This window comes from Mauremys mutica, chromosome 17 (assembly GCF_020497125.1).
Source record: "Mauremys mutica isolate MM-2020 ecotype Southern chromosome 17, ASM2049712v1, whole genome shotgun sequence".
In the NCBI taxonomy this organism is placed as follows: Eukaryota; Metazoa; Chordata; order Testudines; family Geoemydidae; genus Mauremys; species Mauremys mutica.
This window is the reverse complement of record NC_059088.1, coordinates 11644862-11663053: the sequence shown is the minus strand read 5'-3', so window position 1 is coordinate 11663053 and position 18192 is coordinate 11644862. Positions and strand designations below refer to the sequence as shown.

The window sequence follows — 18192 nt, the reverse complement described above, 5'->3', positions numbered from 1 at the left end:
TGGTTCAGCTGGGCCAGTTCCAGCTCATGTTTACGTTGCTTCTCCTTCTCCTCCAGCTCACGCTGGCTTTGTCTCTCCTCATGTTTCCTCTGTTTCTCACGATCCTCCAGCTCTCTCCGTTTTATCTCTCTCTCCCAGTCCAGCCGCCTGCGCTCCACGGAGGCCAAGCGTCGTCGGGACGACCCCCTGCTGGGGGGTGAGCTTCGCCGGGCCGATCCCCTGCTGGCCGGAGGGGTCACGGTGCCCTCCGTAGCCGCTGGGCTCCTCCTCCCTCTCCCCCTAGGCCTAGGGGTGGGGGGTCTCGGGGAGCCCTCAGCGGCCGGCTGACCACTCCCAGCGGGGACAGACACTGGTGCCTGCGCGGTCTCTGCCAGGCTGCTTCCCTCAGACACAGGGATCGGTTCATTCACACGATCTGCCTCCTCCAGCTGGGCAATCAGCTGGGCCTTGGTGAGCTTCCCACTGCGCAGTCCTCTCCGCTGGCACAGCCCCACCAGGTCACACTTGCGCTGCGTGGCATACATCTTCCTGCTGGCCGCTCGCAGGCCGGGGTGCTTGCCACTCCCCACGGGTTCCAGGGGGGACCCCTAGTGTGCCAGTCCTTGAGGTCACCACCTCTCTGCCAGGGTCGAGCTGCAGCCTCCTCCGCCCCTGGGATCGCTCGCTGTGATCCCCCGGGGGACCCTGTTACTGCAAAGTCCTGCTCTCTTGTCAGCCCTCCAAGATCCATCCTCTCCCAGGGGTTAATTGCCCCTTCATTTTACTGCTCCCCAGTCACTTACTGCAGGAAGTGCCGTCCACAAGGTGCAGTAAATCCCACCGCTGGCACCAGTTGTCACGGAGCCCCAGCCTGGCACTAGGGGGCGCTGTGCTGCGGGGAGTGGGCTCTCCCCTGGCAGTCAGGGCTGGGCCTGATGTCCCAGCCTGGCACTAGGGGGCGCTGTGCTGCAGGGAGCGGGGTGGGGTCTCTCCCCTGGCAGGCAGGGCTGGCCCCGATGTCCCAGCCTGGCACTAGGGGGCGCTGTGCTCCAGGGGGAGGGTTGGGGGCTCTCTCCTGCGGGTCCGGGCTGGCCAGGATCGCAGTACCGGGATCGCAGTCCCTGAACCTACAGCCCTAGGGGACGGTCCTGGGCTATTAATGAGCCAAAGCACTTCCCTTGGGCTAGCAACAGAGGTGTCCTGGCTCCCAGCTCCCCCCTCCGGCCCCAACCACTAGACCCCACTCCCCTCCCAGAGCTGCAGAGAGAACCCAGGAGTCCTGGCTCCCAGCCCCCCTGCGCTAACCCCTAGACCCCTCCTCCCCTCGCCGGAGAATGAACCCAGGAGTCCTGACCCCGTTCTCTCCCCGCAGGCCCTGCTCCGGAGAGCCAAGCGCCACAACGCCCACTTCCCCATCTGCACCTACTGCTGCAAGTGCTGCCGGAACCAGGGCTGCGGCTTCTGCTGCCGCACCTGAGCCAGCCGGCCGGACGCGGCCGGACCACAGCAGCGCTCGGGGGCGCCGTCCCTCCAGCCGCGGACAGCCCGGCTCCCCCGCTGCCCCCAGCACTGCTGCCTCTCAGCCCGCCCCACCCTGCCCCGCCCCCGCCTTATTTATTGCTCCGTTTGCGTCTCGCTTTTTGTTATTGGACATTAAATGTGGTTTTTAAAGTCACAAGCCTGTCGTCATAGTTACTGAATTGGACCCACGAGTCCTGGCTCCCAGCCCCCCTTAACCCCCTAGATCCCACTCCCCTCCCAGAGCCAGGGACAGAACCCAGGAGTCCTGGCTCCCAGCCCTGCTTCTAACCACGACACTTCAGAGGTGGCTGCATCTCAGCCCCGGGCGAGCCCCATGGCATTGCTGTGCGGCTGTTCCCCAGCTCTCCCACCCCAGAGGTGGCTGCATCGCAGCACCAGGCATTATTTATCGTGATCCTTTTCCCAGTGCTTTGGTACCCCCAGGCCTGGGCAGGGAGTGTCCAGCCACAGCTGAGTGGCTCCACGAGCAAGGGGAACCCCTGAGGGAAACCGAGGCAACATAAAACTCTTCAGCCCAGGGAGGAGCTGGGAATGGCTTTTATTTAGCTGCAGCAGTGAAAGGGTTAACACAGGCCGACCTGCTCGGCATAACTCTGTCTGGAGCAGTAGCTGCCTCACGGGTGTATTAGCAGAGTGGCCCCCAGCTGAGATGGGGGGTGGGGAGGTGGGAGGGGGACGCGGCCCAGACACAGCCAGAGAGAGGCCCTGGTTGTGCCAGGTGCTGCCCACACAAAGCGAGAGACCATCTCCAACAAGCTCACGGCGTAAGTAGCCAAATGCAGTGATATACTCCCCGTGTTACAGCTGAGAAACTGAGGCACGGGGCGGGGGGGCAGGGACTTGCCCAGGGTCACACAGGCATTCCGTAGCAGAGCTGGGAATAGGACCCAGGTGTCCGGTGACCCAGGCTAGCACCTTAGCCACAAGGCAGGCCGGCTATCCCCCCGCTGCCACCAGTCTCTCTCTAGCTCGAGCCCTGCAATGACCCTGTCCCCCTCCCTGGCCTTAGGCGTTGGCGTAGATGTTTTCCTCTGGAAATTGATCCCAGTCACCTCTCCCCTGGTAGCATCTTCCTCCTCCTCCTTCTCCTCCTCTCCCTTTCTTCTCAAGGGCTCCCCCTTCCCTGGTGACGTCCTGTGCGGGGAGAGACAGGGTTAGCGGGGAAGAGTGGCCGCCATGCCCAGGGGAAAGGATGGGTGGTGAGCGCTGGAGGGGGGAAATCCCAGCAGAGGGGGATTCTGGGAGCGGCGGAGGGGGTCCCAGGGCCCATGTCAAGTGCAGGGAGGGATCCCAGCAGGGTGGGGGATGGGGCTGGAGGGTGCAGGGTCTGGGATAAGCCGCTGGAGGGCCAGGAACCCACCTGTCTGCGGGAAGGCGCCGTGGACTCTGGCTGCTTGGAGGAGTAACTGACCTGCCCGTCTCTGGTCCCTTGGCACCGTCCGGCCCTGGCGGGATCCCTGCTGCCCTGTCTGGGGTGAAACCATCATCAAAATCCAGCCCCTAGGCCCATCTAGCCTGGTGTCCTGCCTCCTCCCTCCTGCCCCGATCAGACCCATGGGTCTAGCTATCCCGATATCTCCCCGGCCTCCGCCATCCCAGAGCTGCACGTCGGGGGAGCCCAGGGCTGGGCTAGCAGGGGCTGCAGGTCAGGAGTGAGGGGCACTGGCAGAACTGGGGGGGCGAACCCACGGCTGGCACAACAGGGGGCTGTGGGTCGGGATTGAGGGCAGCAAGTGGAATTTCACGCTTGCAATGAGCGATAGCTGATCTTGGGGAGCCATTTTCCCCCCATTCCAGGCTACGGTTCCCACTGGATCCTTCTCCCGTCCCGCCTGAGTCTTACCTTCCCTTCCTGACTCTCCAGGCCACTGCAGCCCCGGCACCGACCAGCACGAGGCTCCCACCAACCGCCGAGGCCAGCACGAGTGTCAGGGGGAAGCCAGCTGCAAACCAACAGCTGGTGTGAGCAGTGGGATCGGCTGGGCAGCGATGGGCCCTACAGGGCTTGTAATGAACGGGTGGGTCCGGCGTAGGGGGAGGGTCCCCGAGCGGGGGAGGGGCCGAGGGCTGGCCTAGCCATGGGGACTGAGCCCCCTTCCCCACCTCTCCAGGGAGGCACAGAGGTGCAAGGGGGCAGGTGGGGACTGTGTGACTGATACGTGAGTTGTCACCTGTCTAAGGGGCTGGCACATAGCGCCGTATTTCCTCACATACACATCTCTGCCTGAAGACGAACAGGCCACTGCTTTTAGCTAATGGCAAAGCTGGATCCCCTGCCCAGCCCCCGCCGGTCCCCGGTACCTGCGGGCACCACGGGCAGCGCGGCCTGGCTCTGCCCGTGGGCGTTGGTGGCAGCGCAGGACACGTTGGCCAGGGCCCCGGCCGGGCCCCGCAGCTCCCCGCTCACGGCCGGGCCCCGCGCCCACGAGGTCGCTCGCAGCTCGGGGCCCTCGAAGTGCCCGGGGAGGGTGCGGTTGGGCAGGCGCCACTCGAGGCGGGGCGGGGGGTTCCCCTCGGCCGCGCAGTGACACGTGGCGGCTCCCCCGGGCCCGCGGCCCCGCACCGTGCAGTTCCCCCGCGGCAGCAGCTCCGGCGGGTCTGCAACGGGACACGGGACGTGTGGGGGGAGTTGCCTCCTGGGACCCCAGTGCTCTCCTATCGAACCCAGGAGTCCTGGCTCTCGGCCCAGCCCTGCCACTGGCCCCCACACCCCTCCCAGAGCCAGGGATAGAACCCAGGAGTCCGGGCTGCCAGCCCCCCCTCTAACCACTAGACCCCACTCCCCCGCCGGCGCTGGACGGGGTCACTCACAGCCGACGTGGAGCCGGACGGCTGTGCGGGTGGAGACCCCGACCACGGCGGGGTACGTGACGGTGCAGACCAGCTCTTTGCCGTCATCCCCCGGGGCCGGCGTGAAGCTGAGCACGGAGCTGTAGGAGACGCTGCCGTTCGCCAGGGCGACCGAGACGTTCCTGGCTGTGTAGTCGAACCCCCCTGTCCAGGTGATTTGGGGAGGGGTCCCAGAGCAGGTCCCCGGAGCCTGGCAGGTCACATTCACCAGCTGTCCGGACAGCAGCACCTCGGGGACCCCCAGCACCGGCTGCTCCGTCAGCTCTAAGCAGGCGACACCATTAAACTTCAACTCAGTGGGGAACTACTGGGGTTAATCCCTGGAACTCCCTGCCCCTGGGTATTAGTGAGACTAACCTGCGGGACTCCCTGCCACTGGGTATTAGTGGGGCTAACCCGCGGGACTCCCCGCCCCTGGGTATTAGTGGGGCTAACCCACGGGACTCCCCGCTCCTGGGTATTAGTGGGGCTAACCCACGGGACTCCCTGCCCCTGGGTATTAGTGGGGCTAACCCGCGGGACTCCCTGCCACTGGGTATAAGCAGAGTTAATCCTGCTGAGCTCTCCAGGCCCCCCAGCCTCACCTGTCACATCCACCAGCGGCTGGGTCACCCGGTAGCTGTATTTAAAGTCTCCCTTCACAAAGCGGAAGAGGTAGCGGTCCCTGTCTCTGGCTCTCACGTCGCTGATGTGCAGGGAGCAGTCGTCCGGGGCGTCCCCCACCAGGCGGATCCGGCCCCCAGGCTCCCGCAGGGCCCTGCCAGGGTCCGTGGTTGCCACAGCCGGGCTGGTGTCCCTGTGGTCGTCCTTGATCCAGTATTTGTAGGGGACCCCGGAGGACTCGAAATTGGCTGTGAAATTACAGGGGAGCAGGACGCAGAGACCCTGCTGGACCGTGACGCGGGACGGGACCTGGAGCCGATAGACGGGCTCCTGGCAGAGCCCACCTGCAGGGGAAACAGACCAGCTCTGTCGGTGCCCCTCAATCCCCATCCGCAGCCCCCCAATCCACCCTGCCCCCCCAGCTGTGTCGGTGCCCCTCACTCCCAACCCGCAGCCCCCCAATCCACCCTGCCCCCCCAGCTCTGCCGGTGCCCCTGAGTCCTGTCCCACAGCCCCCCTAGATCCACCCCATCCCCACACAGAGCTCTGCCACTGCCTCTCACTCCCCACCTGCAGCCCTCCAAGATCCATCCCCACCCCCACACAGAGCTCTGCTGGTGCCCCTCAGTCCTTCCCTGGGGAGAGAGAATAAAAAGACACCAATAAGGAAGCAGAGATTAAATATGGGTGGCTTGAGGGGAGTGGGGGCTAGCGGTTAGAGCGGTGGATGGGCGCTAAGAGGGGACTGGGGGGGCTAGTGGTTAGAGCCTGGGGGCGGGTGGGGGGCGTGTTTCCTAGTCACTGACAGGGGCCGGCTCTGAGAAAGAGACTCGATTTCTCAGCTGATCAATATTTGCCTTTATTACGTAAGCAGAGTCAGGATGAGCTCTACCCTGACATCTGGTGGTACATTATGAGGGGTGGGCAAAGGAATTTTAGGAATGTGCATTTGCATTGGTAAACCCACTCCACTTAGCATAACACACAGCAGCCTGGGATGGTTATTTTCACACTGTGGGATCCCCAATTTCTTTGTTATTGGGGCAGGAAGGAGAAAAAAGTGCTGTTACCTTAATTATGTGAATGAGGAACTATGAGACTGCTTTATGAGAGAAATGACTCAACCTACATTAAATAGTACTTGCTAGACAAGGGACATGGGTTCCAAAACCCAGTGAGGGGAGAGAGGCTGGGGACTGGTGTGTGTACCTGATGATATGGGCCCCTTTTGAGGGCCTGGAACACCAATTGCACATCCTCCTCTCTCCACTGTTAAAGAGCAGAGCTAATTTTGAATCCTTTAGGAGTCCATCTGGAGGCTGCTGACCTGAATTCATGTTGGGCCAAGGTGGCACTGGCGCTCAAGTTGAAACCACTAAGAGCTGAAATCACAAAAAGAGCTAAGCTTACTGAGCTGAGATCACTGAGTGGGGGAGCCTGAAGATTGATCGCTAAGCAGCTGGCAGAGCGGAGCAGTCTGCAGCACGTTGGTGCAGCCCGTGGAACAGTGAGCAGTGTGGAGCGGTTCGTGTGGACGGCTGATGCGGTTCACGGGTCGGCTGGAGGAGCGGCACAGCTGGTGGAGTGGAGCCAGTCGTGGTGAAGGCTGCAGCAGAACTCCACGGAGAAGCGGGGCAGTCGGCCCTGGCCCACGTAAGGTGCCCCTTAACACCCTGCGTGTGCCCCCCCCCCATTTCCACCCAGCCTGGGGGGGTGAAACTCTGCAGATAAACTTTTGAAATCTGGGGTGGCATTGACCAGAGACAGAGACTTTTGGGTTGTTGGACTTTGGGGTGATTGGACTTAAGACCCTACGGGGGAAGGACATTGCCAAATGTACTTGGAGGTGGGTTTTTGCTTATGGTTTGTGTATAGTCCTGTTTGTGGTGTCTCTCCAACGTGATGCCGCATTGTTTCCCTCCTTTATTAAAAGGATTTTGCTACACTCGGACTCTGTGCTTGCGAGTGGGGAAGTATTGCCTCCTAGAGGCGCCCGGGGGGGTGGTAGGTAATTGTCCCAGGTCACTGGGTGGGGGCTTGAGCCGGTTTTGCCTTGTGTTATTGAAACGGAACCCCTGGATACTGAACCCGGCCCTTGTTGCTGCCAACTCAGAGGGGCAGAAGGGTTACAATTAGCTGGTTAAAGAGGAAGCAGGTTTGGGCCGGGAGCCAAGGGCTAGTGGGAGGGGCATTTTAGTAACCAACCCCCCTCTTCCTGCACATCTCATTCTCCCCACAGCTCTGCCGGTGCCCCTCACTCCCGACATGCAGCCCTCTGCCAGCCCAGCCCTGGGCTCCCCCCACCCCACAGCTCTGCCAGAGCCCTTTTATTTCCCCAAACCAAACAACCAAGCCACCCTGAAATCCCCCAGTGTTGAAACCAACCAAGGGGAGGAACAGGCCAGGAACCAAGACTGCACCAACCCGCCAGCTGCAGGCTCAACTGGTTTATCGACGTCCGAACAGCCCAAAGCACAAACCAAGCTACCTACTGAAGAAACCGCAACCCAAGGGCTGGTCTCGACGTTTGTCGCTCAAACGTTTCCCGTTCAGTGACCTCGCAGAGGAAGCCCCTGGGGCACCTCTTGCCACAAAGCTGACGCGGAAGGAAAGCGTCTCCCTGCTCCAGCGAGGAACAGTGGACGCGCTTGGTCTGCCAGGCCCATCAGCAAAGCCAGGGCTGGCGAAGCCAGTGAAAGGGCTGCAGAGCACCAAGCCTCTGCTCTGCAGGAAGCCTCCTGAGCCAGCCACGCTCACGGCCAGATTGAGAAGCACTTAATGCTGGAGACCCAGCGCAGTGTGTGTCACACCAGACTTTCCAGCTACGCACACCCCAAGCTGAGGCCAGTGTGAAGCACATTGTCACTGGCTAACCCTGAATGTGGACGCTGGATTTGAACGACTCAGGAGCTGGAAAAGTGAAGAACTCTCTCACCGCACTCACACAACGAGCACACGTGGCTGATAAACGCACCGTGCAAATGGGTGTCCAGTACTAAGTCACTGCGGACGTTCTCCAGACGTCCGTGGGAGGCCTGTAGGTGCAATTCTAGATGTTCAGGTTACAGGCGACACATCGGACGCATCTCTGAAAAACCCACATCTCAGAAGAGGTAAATGGTTGTAAATCAGACCCCAAAGAGATGCTGCTTGTGCTTTTGATGGAGCTGCAAACTTCTCTGGAAGATCTGGTGGAGCACAAGCTTTGCTCTGAAAAAAGTGTAACCCTAATCTCTTCTGTGCCCGGAAAGATAATGGAGCAATAATTAAGCAATCAGTTTGCAAACACGTAGAAGACAATAGGGTGATAAGTAAGAGCCATCATGGATGTGTCAAGAACAAGTCATTTCAAACCAACCTGGTAGTTTTCTTTGTCAGGGTAACACGCCTTGTGGTTAGGGGGGAAGCGGTAGATGTGGTATATCTTGACTTTAGTAAAGCTTTTGATACTGTCTGACATGACCTTCTCATAAACAAACTAGAAAATTACAACCTAAGTGGGTGCAGAACTGGCTGGAAAACCGTTCCCAGAGCGTCGTTATCAACGGCTCACAGTCATGCAGGAAGATCATAGCGAGTGGGGTCCTGCAGGGATCAATTCTGGGTGTTGGTTCTGTTCAATATTTTCATCAATATTTAGCTCATGCCGTAGGGAGGACACTTATGAAGTTAGCGGACGATACCAAGCTGGGAGGGGTTGCAAGTGCTTTGGAGGACAGGATTAAAATTCAAAATGATCTGGACAAACTGGAGAAATGATCTGAAGTAGATAGGATGAAATTAAATGAGGACAAATGCAAAGTGCTCCACTTAGGAAGGAACAATCAGGTGCACACATACAAAAGGGGACATGACTGTCTAGGAAGGAGCACTGCGGAAAGGGATCTGGGGGTCATAGTGGATCACAAGCTGAATATGAGTCAACAACTTAACACTGCTGCAAAAAAAGCGAACATCATTCTGGGCTGTATCAGCAGGAGTGTTGTAAGCAAGACAGAAGCAGTGATTCTTCCGCTCTGCTCCGCGCTGATTAGGCCTCAGGTGGAGGGTTGTGTCCAGTTCTGGGCGCCACATTTCAGGAAGGATGTGGACAAATTGAAGAAAGTTCAGAGAAGAGGAACAAAAATGATTAAAGGTCCAGAAAAAGGTCATAGATCCTGAGGGAAGATTGAAAAAAACTGGGTTTGTTCAGTCTGGAGAAGAGAAGCCTGAGAGGGGACATGAGAACAGTTCTCAAGGACATAAAAGGTTGTTGCAAGGAGGAGGGAGGTAAATTGTTCTCATTAACCTCTGAGGCTACGACAAGAAACGGGCTTAAATTGCAGGTTGGACATTAGGAAAAACTTCCTGTCCGGGTGGTGAAGCACTGGAATAAATTGCCCAGGGAGGTGGTGGAATCTCCATCATGGGGGATTTTTAAGAGCAGGTTGGACAAACACCTGTCAGGGAAGGTCTAGACAATCCTTAGTCCTGCCATGAGTGCAGGGGACTGGGCTAGACCTCGCGAGGTCCCTTCCGGCCCTACAATGCTGGAATCTGTTCAAGCTGCAGAATCCTGAAAAGACGTTTAAAAAGCCGTAAATGCAATGTCTTCTTTATACTCTTTTTCTCAGCAGGAGTCCAAAAAGCTGAATGTCTTGATGAAAATGGAAAATGAAGTTCAAATTAGTGCAACCTGGGAAAACCTGCTGGCTTTCAACGAGCCATCCTTGGCTGTTGTCTTAAAATTACTGCCACCATTATTACAGTGGAGTCGCATCATAGGCGCATTTAACTTAGGCAATTTTAACTATACGCACTCGGCAAAAAAAGAAAAGAAAAATAACTATTTAAATACGGTACCTGTAGTGCGGGCGTTTCCACCCGCCATTCCACTCAATGAGCATTTGACTATATGCGATTTTGGCCTTATGCGCTGACTTCAGAACCTAACCCCCGCGTAAGATGCGACTCCCCTGTACTGGCTTTGGAAAGTCTCTACCGAGCGGGGGCGGATCTAAGGAGTGAGGCTGGTGGATAACTTTGCTACCACGTTCAGAGCAGACAATCGCTGTTCTCTCTCTCGTAAGTCTACTGATGAAACCACTCGGGTTATCAGCCAACGCCATCCAAGCATCTGCTACCACAGTCGTAGACTTTTCTCCAGCAAGAGAAGCTACACTTGGATCAGTCAGAGAAATAGTCATTGAAAAGGTGCTGGAAGAAGCAAAGACTTCAGTCCAGAAGTTGACTAATGAACGCACTAATATTGACCCCTTAAGTGAAGAGGACAAGAGGTGTCTGTAAAGGCAGCTGAAAAACTACAACCGACTTGTCTCTTACAAATCTACAACAGCGACTTCTGGATTCTATCAACCTCTCTGTAGCTTTTCCAGATGCCTTCTCATAAAACGCCAACAGAGAACTGGCGTGAGGCACTACCAGCCACGGGGCTGCCATGTGATCAGGACAGAAGAGAGGATTTGACCTCAGAGTGGAATATTATATGACGAACAAATGAAGATTTGGCTTCAGCTTCTTCTTCATCATCATCGCTAGTAGCGTGACCTGATCTTTGGGCCGTTTCCTGGGCTGGCAGAAGTAGGAATTCATCTCCTGCTGCTCCCAGTCACAGCAGCTCCGGTCGAGCGTCTCGTTCCTCACTGACCAGACCGCTGTGTGCTGGGAGGAGTCACCTTCTGCCCAGCCGGGAGCAGGTAGGGAGGACCCTGCCGTGAAGGCCTGGCAGAACCGGGCACAGGAGAAGCCCCCGAAGGGGACCTGGTGGCATTCGACACGTCCAAAATTACAGCAAGAAGTCAAGAAGGCTGGAGCTGTCGTGCTTCATGGAAGGTTTGAGGAGCCAGCGCTGATGCGGGTGATGGTTTTACAGCCTGAGTTAGAGCTAATAAAATGGCCGGGACATATTGTCTCCATTGTTACCATTGTTACCATGCCATACAACCCCCCCTGCACCCTCACGGGCTCACCCCTCAGCCCTCACCCCCTGTGACTTCAAACACCCTCCCCCCCATTTCAATTCCTGGGGAAATACGGCTTTGAAATCACATTCTCCCAACAGCTCTGCTGGTGCCCCTCACTCCTGACCTGCTGCCCCCTGCGAGCCCAGTTCTGGGCTCCACCCCGCCCACCCACTCTGCTAAAGCCTCTTTATTTCCCCAAACCATATTTTTTTTACCAGTATCAACTCTTACAGCAGGAGGCATCTGGGACCCAGGACTCCTGGGTTCTCTCCCCTAGTCTAGGGGAGTCCTGCCAGCCCAGCTGTCTCTGCTGTTGTTCTCTTACCCTGGCAGAGCAGTGCGAGGATGATTTCAATGCAGAGCTTGGTGGAAGGGAGCATCTGGCTGGCTCCTGGCACACTCATCCTCCCGCTCCGCGGCTCCGGGAGGCAGCCAGTGCCCGGACTGACGGGCTCCGTGATTTGCTGCTCTCAATGGGTCCCAGATCGCTGCCTGGGGAGGTGCTGGTGGGAAGTAGAGTGGGGAAGTGACTGAGCAGAGCAGGGGAGTGGGGACTACTGGGTAGAGCGAGTGGGGCTCAGGGGCAGGACTTCTGGGTTCTCTCCTGGCTCTGAGAGGGGAGTGGGCGGCTAGTGGTTAGGGTGGTGTTGGGGGGTGTTTCCAAGTCACTGATGGTGGTGAGCTCTGATAAGCTGGTGAAAGAGGAAGCTACTTTGGGCCAGGAGCCAAGGGCTTGTGGGAGGGGCATTTTACTAATCAGCCCCCCCTCTTCCTGGGCATCTCATTCTCCCCACAGCTCTGCCGGTGCCCCTCACTCCCGACCCGCAGCCCCCTGCTAGCCCAGCCCTGGGCTCCTCACAACTCTGCCGGTGCCCCTCACTCCCGACCTGCAGCCCCCTGCTAGCCCAGCCCTGGGCTCCCCACAGCTCTGCCGGTGCCCCTCACTCCCGACCCGCAGCCCCCTGCTAGCCCAGCCCTGGTATCCTCACAACTTTGCCGGTGCCCCTCACTCCCGACCCGCAGCCCCCTGCTAGCCCAGCCCTGGGCTCCCTACAGCTCTGCCGGTGCCCCTCACTCCCGACCTGCAGCCCCCCCCCCAGATCCACCCCCACACCACACAGAGCTCTGCTGGTGCTCCTCAATCCTGATCCACAGCCCCTCTGTTACCATATTTGCAAGTTACTCTGGGGTACCTCATTTATTAGGCTTACTATTCTGGGGGGGGTGTCTGTAATTCTATCAATCTGCTGCGTGTGTCATGTGTGTGTTCATGTGGAGCTGCAGGTCCCCTCCCAATGGAGCGATTCCGCCCCCCCCACACACACACACAGAGTCTGTGCAGACCGGGTCCATCAGCGCTTTCAAGGGGAGCCAGGTTTGTGATCAGAGGTTGAAATTTAAAACTGTTTCTTGTGGTTGGAGGTTTCGTTTCAATAACACGATGCAAACCCGGCTCGAGCCTCCACCCAGTGACCCGGGACACTTACATACCCCCGCCCCCGGCATCTCTAGGAGGCAACACTTCCCCTCTAGCAAGCACAGAGTCTGAGTGTAGCAAAAGCCTTTTAAGAAAGGAAGGAAACAATGCGGCAAACACCACAACCAGGATTCATAACACAAACCCTGAGCAAAGACCCACCCCCAAGTGAATGTGGCAGTGTCCTTCCCGCTCAGGGTCTCAAGTCCAGCAACCCAACCGTCACCCCTCCCACAGCTTCTGGCCTTGGTCAGTGCAGCCCCAGAGTTCAGACGTTCCTCTGCGGAGTTTATCTCCCAGCCTGGGTGGAAGTGGGGGGAGTTCTGGGGGGGCATTTTACATGCTCCGCTGCTCTCTGGTCAATGGCTGATTGCAGGCGTCGCCGTGGGGTTCTGCTCCAGTCTTCACTGCCAGCTGGGTCTCCCCCCAACCATCCTGCTTTCTGTGCCTCTCCACCAGCCACACCTGCCTCTCTGCCAGCCCCCTCACCACAGCTCTGCCATGATTTCAGATGTTACTGGGCAGGGGCGGGGGGCTACTGGCACACCCAGAACCACTTACCCAAAATAGGTCTAACATTTAGACCTAACTATCACTGAGTTTAGCTCTGCAACATGTAACAAAACTCTTAATAGAATTAAAATTAGTTCCATTATTATATAGTGGAGAGAGAAGGGGTGTTTGGCACCCACGTCCCTTGTCTAGTGAGTGCTGCTAAGTTGAGGGTGAGTCCCTCCATCATAAAATGCCAAGTACAGTTTTACTGCCCTTGATTCACATAACCAGGATAACAACCCTGTATTACTCCTGCCCTGATAACAAAGAGACTGGGGATCCCACAGCAGCCAAAGTGACCGTTTGGGCAGGGTGGGTCATGCTAGTCCCATCATGCTAGATGGGATGGGTGGGCCCATGCAAACGAGATCAGCCTCTGACGTCCTTTTCCAGGGCTCACCACCAGACGTCAGGGTAGAGCCCATCCTGACTCTGCTCACATCAGCACGAGGTTTTAGACCTTCAGGAGCACCGTAGGCAACAATCCCATTTCCCCCGGAAATTTTGTCCTTTCTCTTTTCAGCCAGGGGTTGCTCTGCAGAAACATCTTCCTGAGCCTCTTTCTGGGTTTCACCTGAGTCCAGAAGAACTTCGGAGGCAACGGACGCACCCTCTGTCCGCGCACGCTGGGAGGCACCTTCCGTCTGCTCCCCAGGCCAAACGCTCCCCCAGCAGATAAACGGCCGTTCTCCACACCCCCAGAGCTTGGTATTTCCTCCCCTTGTTCCCAGACAAGCGTTTGGAGATCGGGGGAGCTCCTTCCATGGGCAAGTCATTATCCCCGTGTAGTGAGTCGGTGTGGCTCCCCTCCTGCCCGGCGGAGGGAGCTCCCTTGCCAACCCCCCAGTGGGCGGAGCTTCCACCATCAGTCCCCGCCCCCCGGAAGTCAAGGGGCGGGGCAGGAAGTAGAAAAGGAGGGCACCAAAGCTCAGTCAGACGGCAGCCGCCGCCGCGAGCAGACGTGCCGGCGGGAGCTCCTGGCTGGGAACCCTCCTCGGCCCGAGGCGACTGCCCTGCCTGGCCGGAGCTTCCCCGCGCCCACTACGACGAGGAGCCTCCCCGGAGCCGGTACTGGGAGGAGCCCCCAGGCTTGCCGAGCGCCCGCTGCGACGAGGAGCCCCCAGGCCCTGCTGTTACCCGGAGGAGCCGCCCGAACAGTCCTGGCCCAACTTCCTGGAGGAGCTGCCGGACCTGCCGCCAAGCCCGGGTCCAGAGGAGCCGATGCAGACGGACTGGCCCGAACCCAGTGCGACCGACGAGGTAGGCCCTGAGGGGGGAATGGAGTGTAGCCCGGGGGTAGCCGACCCCTGTCCGGCTGAGGGCACCGACGTGCCCATGTCAGTGTGTTGCGGCCAGGATCCCCACTGACTGCCGCGGATCCACGCCGCTGCTAGGGCCCCGGGCTGGGACACAGTGGAGTGGGTGGGCCTGTGTCCCTCCTGCCACCCCACTCACGGGTGGCAGTCTCCCCCCTCACACCAGCACCCCGACCCAAAGGTCTGGACTTACTGGTTGTTTGCTCAGCTCCTGACTGAGGACCTGAGTCCCTAAACTTGAACTGCTGCTCAGCCCTGCTTGAGGGTCTGAGCCCTGTGTTTGCTGTTGCCCAGCCCCTGCTCCAGAGGGCCTGGGCCTCCTAACGTTGTTCCCTGTCACTCACGCAGACTAACAGGAGGCAAGAAGCGAGTCGGAGTGGCTCCCCTCCTGCCCATGGGAGGGTCGAGCCCCGACCAACTGATTACACTGGCACCTGACCAGGGACTCTTGAACCCTAGCCCTGTGATAAAGGGCTAGAAAAGGGAGCGGTGACTGCCTACCCCGCCCCTAGACCAGAATGGAGATGGAGCGTATAATCCAGCTGCCCGTAGAGAGTCAGGAGCGGCAGCTGGCCGCCCAGCTGCAGCAGCAGCAGCAGCAGCAGGCGACCCAGCGTGAGGAACAACAACAGAGGGATGCTGCCCACCTCCAGTTGCAACAGGGCCTGCATACGGCCCAGCTGGAACAGCAGCAGCAGTTGCTACAACAGCTGGGGGCCCAACTGCAACAGCTGCTGGTCACTCACCCTCGTCCCGCGGAGGGACCCGCCGGCGAGGGATCGGGACCACCCCGGATGGCGGCCCCCTTTCGCTTGACCAAGATGGGCCCGGATGACGACCCCGAGGCCTTTCTAGTGACCTTCGAGCGAGTGGCCCTGGTCGCCGGCTGGGCCCAGGACCAGTGGGCCACGCTGCTTGCCCCGTATCTAACCGGGGCGGCGCAGACGGCCTATCGAGGGCTCGCTACGGAGGACGCTCAGGATTACGACCGAGTGAGGGCCGCAATATTAGACGCGCTGGACGTCAGCCCCGAGACGTACCGGCAGCGATTCCGGAGCCAGGCCTACCCCCCGGGCACTCGGCCACGGGGGGTCGCCCAGACACTAAAGGAGACCTGCCGTCGATGGCTCCAACCAGACGTCCGGACAGCGGTGGAGGTAACTGAGCAGGTCGTCCTTGAACAATTTATTCACACCCTGCCATCCCGGGGCAGGGCGTGGGTGCTATGCCACAGGCCCGCGACTCTGGCCAAGGCCGTGACCCTGATGGAAGACTTCCTCACTGCTGAAACAGCGGTAGGTCCCCCCTGTCCCCCTCCCGGGGTAAGGGCAGACACCTCCCGAGTGGAAAAGAAGAGGGAGTCCCCCAGTGAGGCGCGGTGGGTAGGACACGGACTGAGCCCCCACCAGGAATCCCGGGCCCGGGGCCGGGAGATGACCCCTCGGACCGGACCCACGCCTGTCCGCCAAGGACCCCCGGGGGCCCGATGGAGCCCGCCTCGTGGGCCGAGCCAAACGGCCCCCCGGACTCGGCGGCCTGAGCTCGGCCCCTGCTTTGGCTGTGGGAAACGGGGACACCTGCAGCGAGACTGCCCCGACAAGGACTGCAGCTTTGGCCAGGTGTGGGCAGGACGCAACCAGGCGCGACTGCCCCAGAACCCCAAGCTCACTGTCCCGGTGGTTGTCGGCCACAAGTCAGCTCAGGCCCTAATTGACTCCGGGTGTGGCCAGACGCTAGTGCGGCAGGACTTGGAACCCCCGGCCGACTCCTGCTTAGGGACGATACAGCTACAATGTATACATGGGGATGTCAAGCCCTATCCTAGTGCCAGAGTCTCCCTAACGGTCAGAGGGGTCACTCGGAATCTGGTAGTCGGCCTGGCACCGGGCCTTGCCTACCCTGTCATCTTGGGGCGGGATTGGCCCGCCTTCGAGGAACTCTTGCGAGCCAAGCCGGTCCTCGAAGCAGACGCCCCGGAGCCCTCATCCGAGGACCCGGCGGCCACCCCGGAAGAGGAGCCGGAGCCCACCAGAGAGGTGGGGCCACACCGGGAGTCCCCTGAGGGACCCCGCTTTGACAGTGATTTCTGCCAGGACCAGCGGACGGACCCTACCCTCCGCACTTGTTACGAACAATTCGCGGCCATAGATGGGTCCGTGATTGAACCCCAGCGAGCTGTCCAGTGGCCGCACTTTGAATTGCGTCGGGACCGCCTGTACCGGATGGACCAGGATCCATGCACTCGGGAGCCACGGACTCAGCTACTGGTCCCCCAGTGCCACCGGCGGGCTGTGCTGAAGTTGGCTCACGACGTACCTGCCGCCGGGCACCTGGGGCAAGAAAAGACCCTAGCCCGGGTCCTAGGGCGGTTCTTCTGGCCGGGGATCCACCAGGACATAAAGCAGTACTGCCGTTCCTGCCCGGAGTGCCAGCTCGCGGCCCCGCCAGGAGTACCCCGGGCACCCTTAGTCCCCATGCCCCTCATGGAGGTACCTTTGAGAGGGTCGCCATGGATCTCGTGGGCCCGCTCCCCAAAACTACGACCGGGTTTCAGCATGTTCTTGTGCTTGTGGACTATGCCACCCGGTTTCCAGAAGCCGTCCCGTTGAGAAGTATTACAGCCCGGACCATAGCCGGGGAACTGGTGAAGATTTTCGCGTGAGTGGGGCTTCCCCGGGAGATCCTGACGGACCAAGGAACCAACTTCACCTCTCGGCTGCTCCAACAGGTGTGCAGCCTCTTAGGGATCAAGCAACTCCGCACGTCCGTCTACCACCCGCAAACCGACGGACTAGTGGAGCGCTTCAATCGAACCCTTAAAAGCATGATGCGCAAATTCCCCCCCGGGGAACTCCGTCATTGGGATCAGTTCCTGCCTGCCTTGCCGTTGGCGATCCGAGAAGTTCCCCAGGCGTCGACACAGTTTTCGCCCTTTGAGCTACTCTACGGTCGCCGTCCCCGGGGACTCCTGGACCTGGTGCGGGAGGCTTGGGAACAGATGACCTCCCCGACCCAAGGTCTCTTAGACTACGTCATCCAGCTACAGGAGTATCTGACCCAGGCAGGAACCTCCCTAGCCAGAGAGAATTTGAGAGCGGCCCAGAGACGGCAGGAGCGGACCTACAACCAAGGAGCCCAGGTCCACGAATTTACGCCAGGGGACCGCGTCTTGCTCCTCCTACCATCAAGTGAGTCTAAGCTGCTGGCCCGCTGGCAGGGGCCGTATGAGGTGGTTAAAAAGATAGGACCAGTCACCTATGAGGTTCGTCAGCCAGGCAAGCGCAAGGCGACCCAATGGTATCATGTTAACCTGTTGAAGCCCTGGCGTGAACAAGAGGGCCTCCTAATTGACCCGTGCCCGCCCGAGCCAGAGCTGGGACCTCGCGTGCCCCAGCCCGAGGAACCCCTCACGCCAGCGCTGGGCGGGTCGTTGACAGATGAGCAACGAAAACAGGCTAACTGTCTCCTGAAAGCGTTTCAGAAGACCTTCACCGCCGTTCCGGGTCATACCAACCTGGTATGCCATTCGATCCAGACAGAGCCCGGGAAGGTGGTCCGGGAAACGAACCGGCCCTTGCCCTATCGAATGCGAGACGACGTCGAGGAAGAGGTCCGGGCGATGCTAGCGTTGGGGGTCGTTGAACCGTCCCAAAGCGAGTGGCGCAGTCCAGTGGTGCTCGTGCCCAAACCAGATGGCTCCTGCCGGTTTTGCATTGACTTTCGGAGGGTTAACGCCATCTCACGCTTCGACGCGTACCCGATGCCCCGGGTAGACGAGTTACTAAATCGACTGGGCGAGGCTCAATACATCACAACCCTCGACCTCAGTAAGGGGTATTGGCAAATCCCCCTCGACGAGGCCTTGTGACGGGGCGATTCTGGCAGGACCCAACTGAGAGTGCCAAAT

The 18192-nt window shown here is 59.4% G+C and overlaps 1 protein-coding gene across 1 annotated transcript; it reads right to left on the bottom strand.

Annotated features, from left to right (window-relative positions):
* Positions 1-2052: 2052 nt before the first annotated feature.
* LOC123351407 (sialic acid-binding Ig-like lectin 13) lies at positions 2053-11415 on the bottom strand. Its single transcript, XM_044990728.1, has 7 exons — positions 11263-11415; positions 4956-5318; positions 4333-4635; positions 3823-4119; positions 3365-3464; positions 2882-2990; positions 2053-2655 (listed from the first exon to the last, which is right to left on the bottom strand). Exons 1-7 carry the CDS (start codon positions 11339-11341, stop codon positions 2527-2529), a joined length of 1380 nt encoding a protein of 459 aa, XP_044846663.1. The 5' UTR covers positions 11342-11415; the 3' UTR covers positions 2053-2526.
* Positions 11416-18192: the final 6777 nt, after the last annotated feature.

Excerpts from the sequence above, each read along its gene's own strand:
- LOC123351407 (XM_044990728.1), bottom strand. The coding sequence starts at position 11,341 with ATGAGTGTGCCAGGAGCCAGCCAGATGCTCCCTTCCACCAAGCTCTGC. Across the intron at positions 4,636-4,955 it reads GCCGCTGGTGGATGTGACAG|AGCTGACGGAGCAGCCGGTG; the intron begins GTGAGGCTGGGG and ends TCGCCTGCTTAG. Across the intron at positions 4,120-4,332 it reads CGTCCGGCTCCACGTCGGCT|ACCCGCCGGAGCTGCTGCCG; the intron begins GTGAGTGACCCC and ends GTCCCGTTGCAG.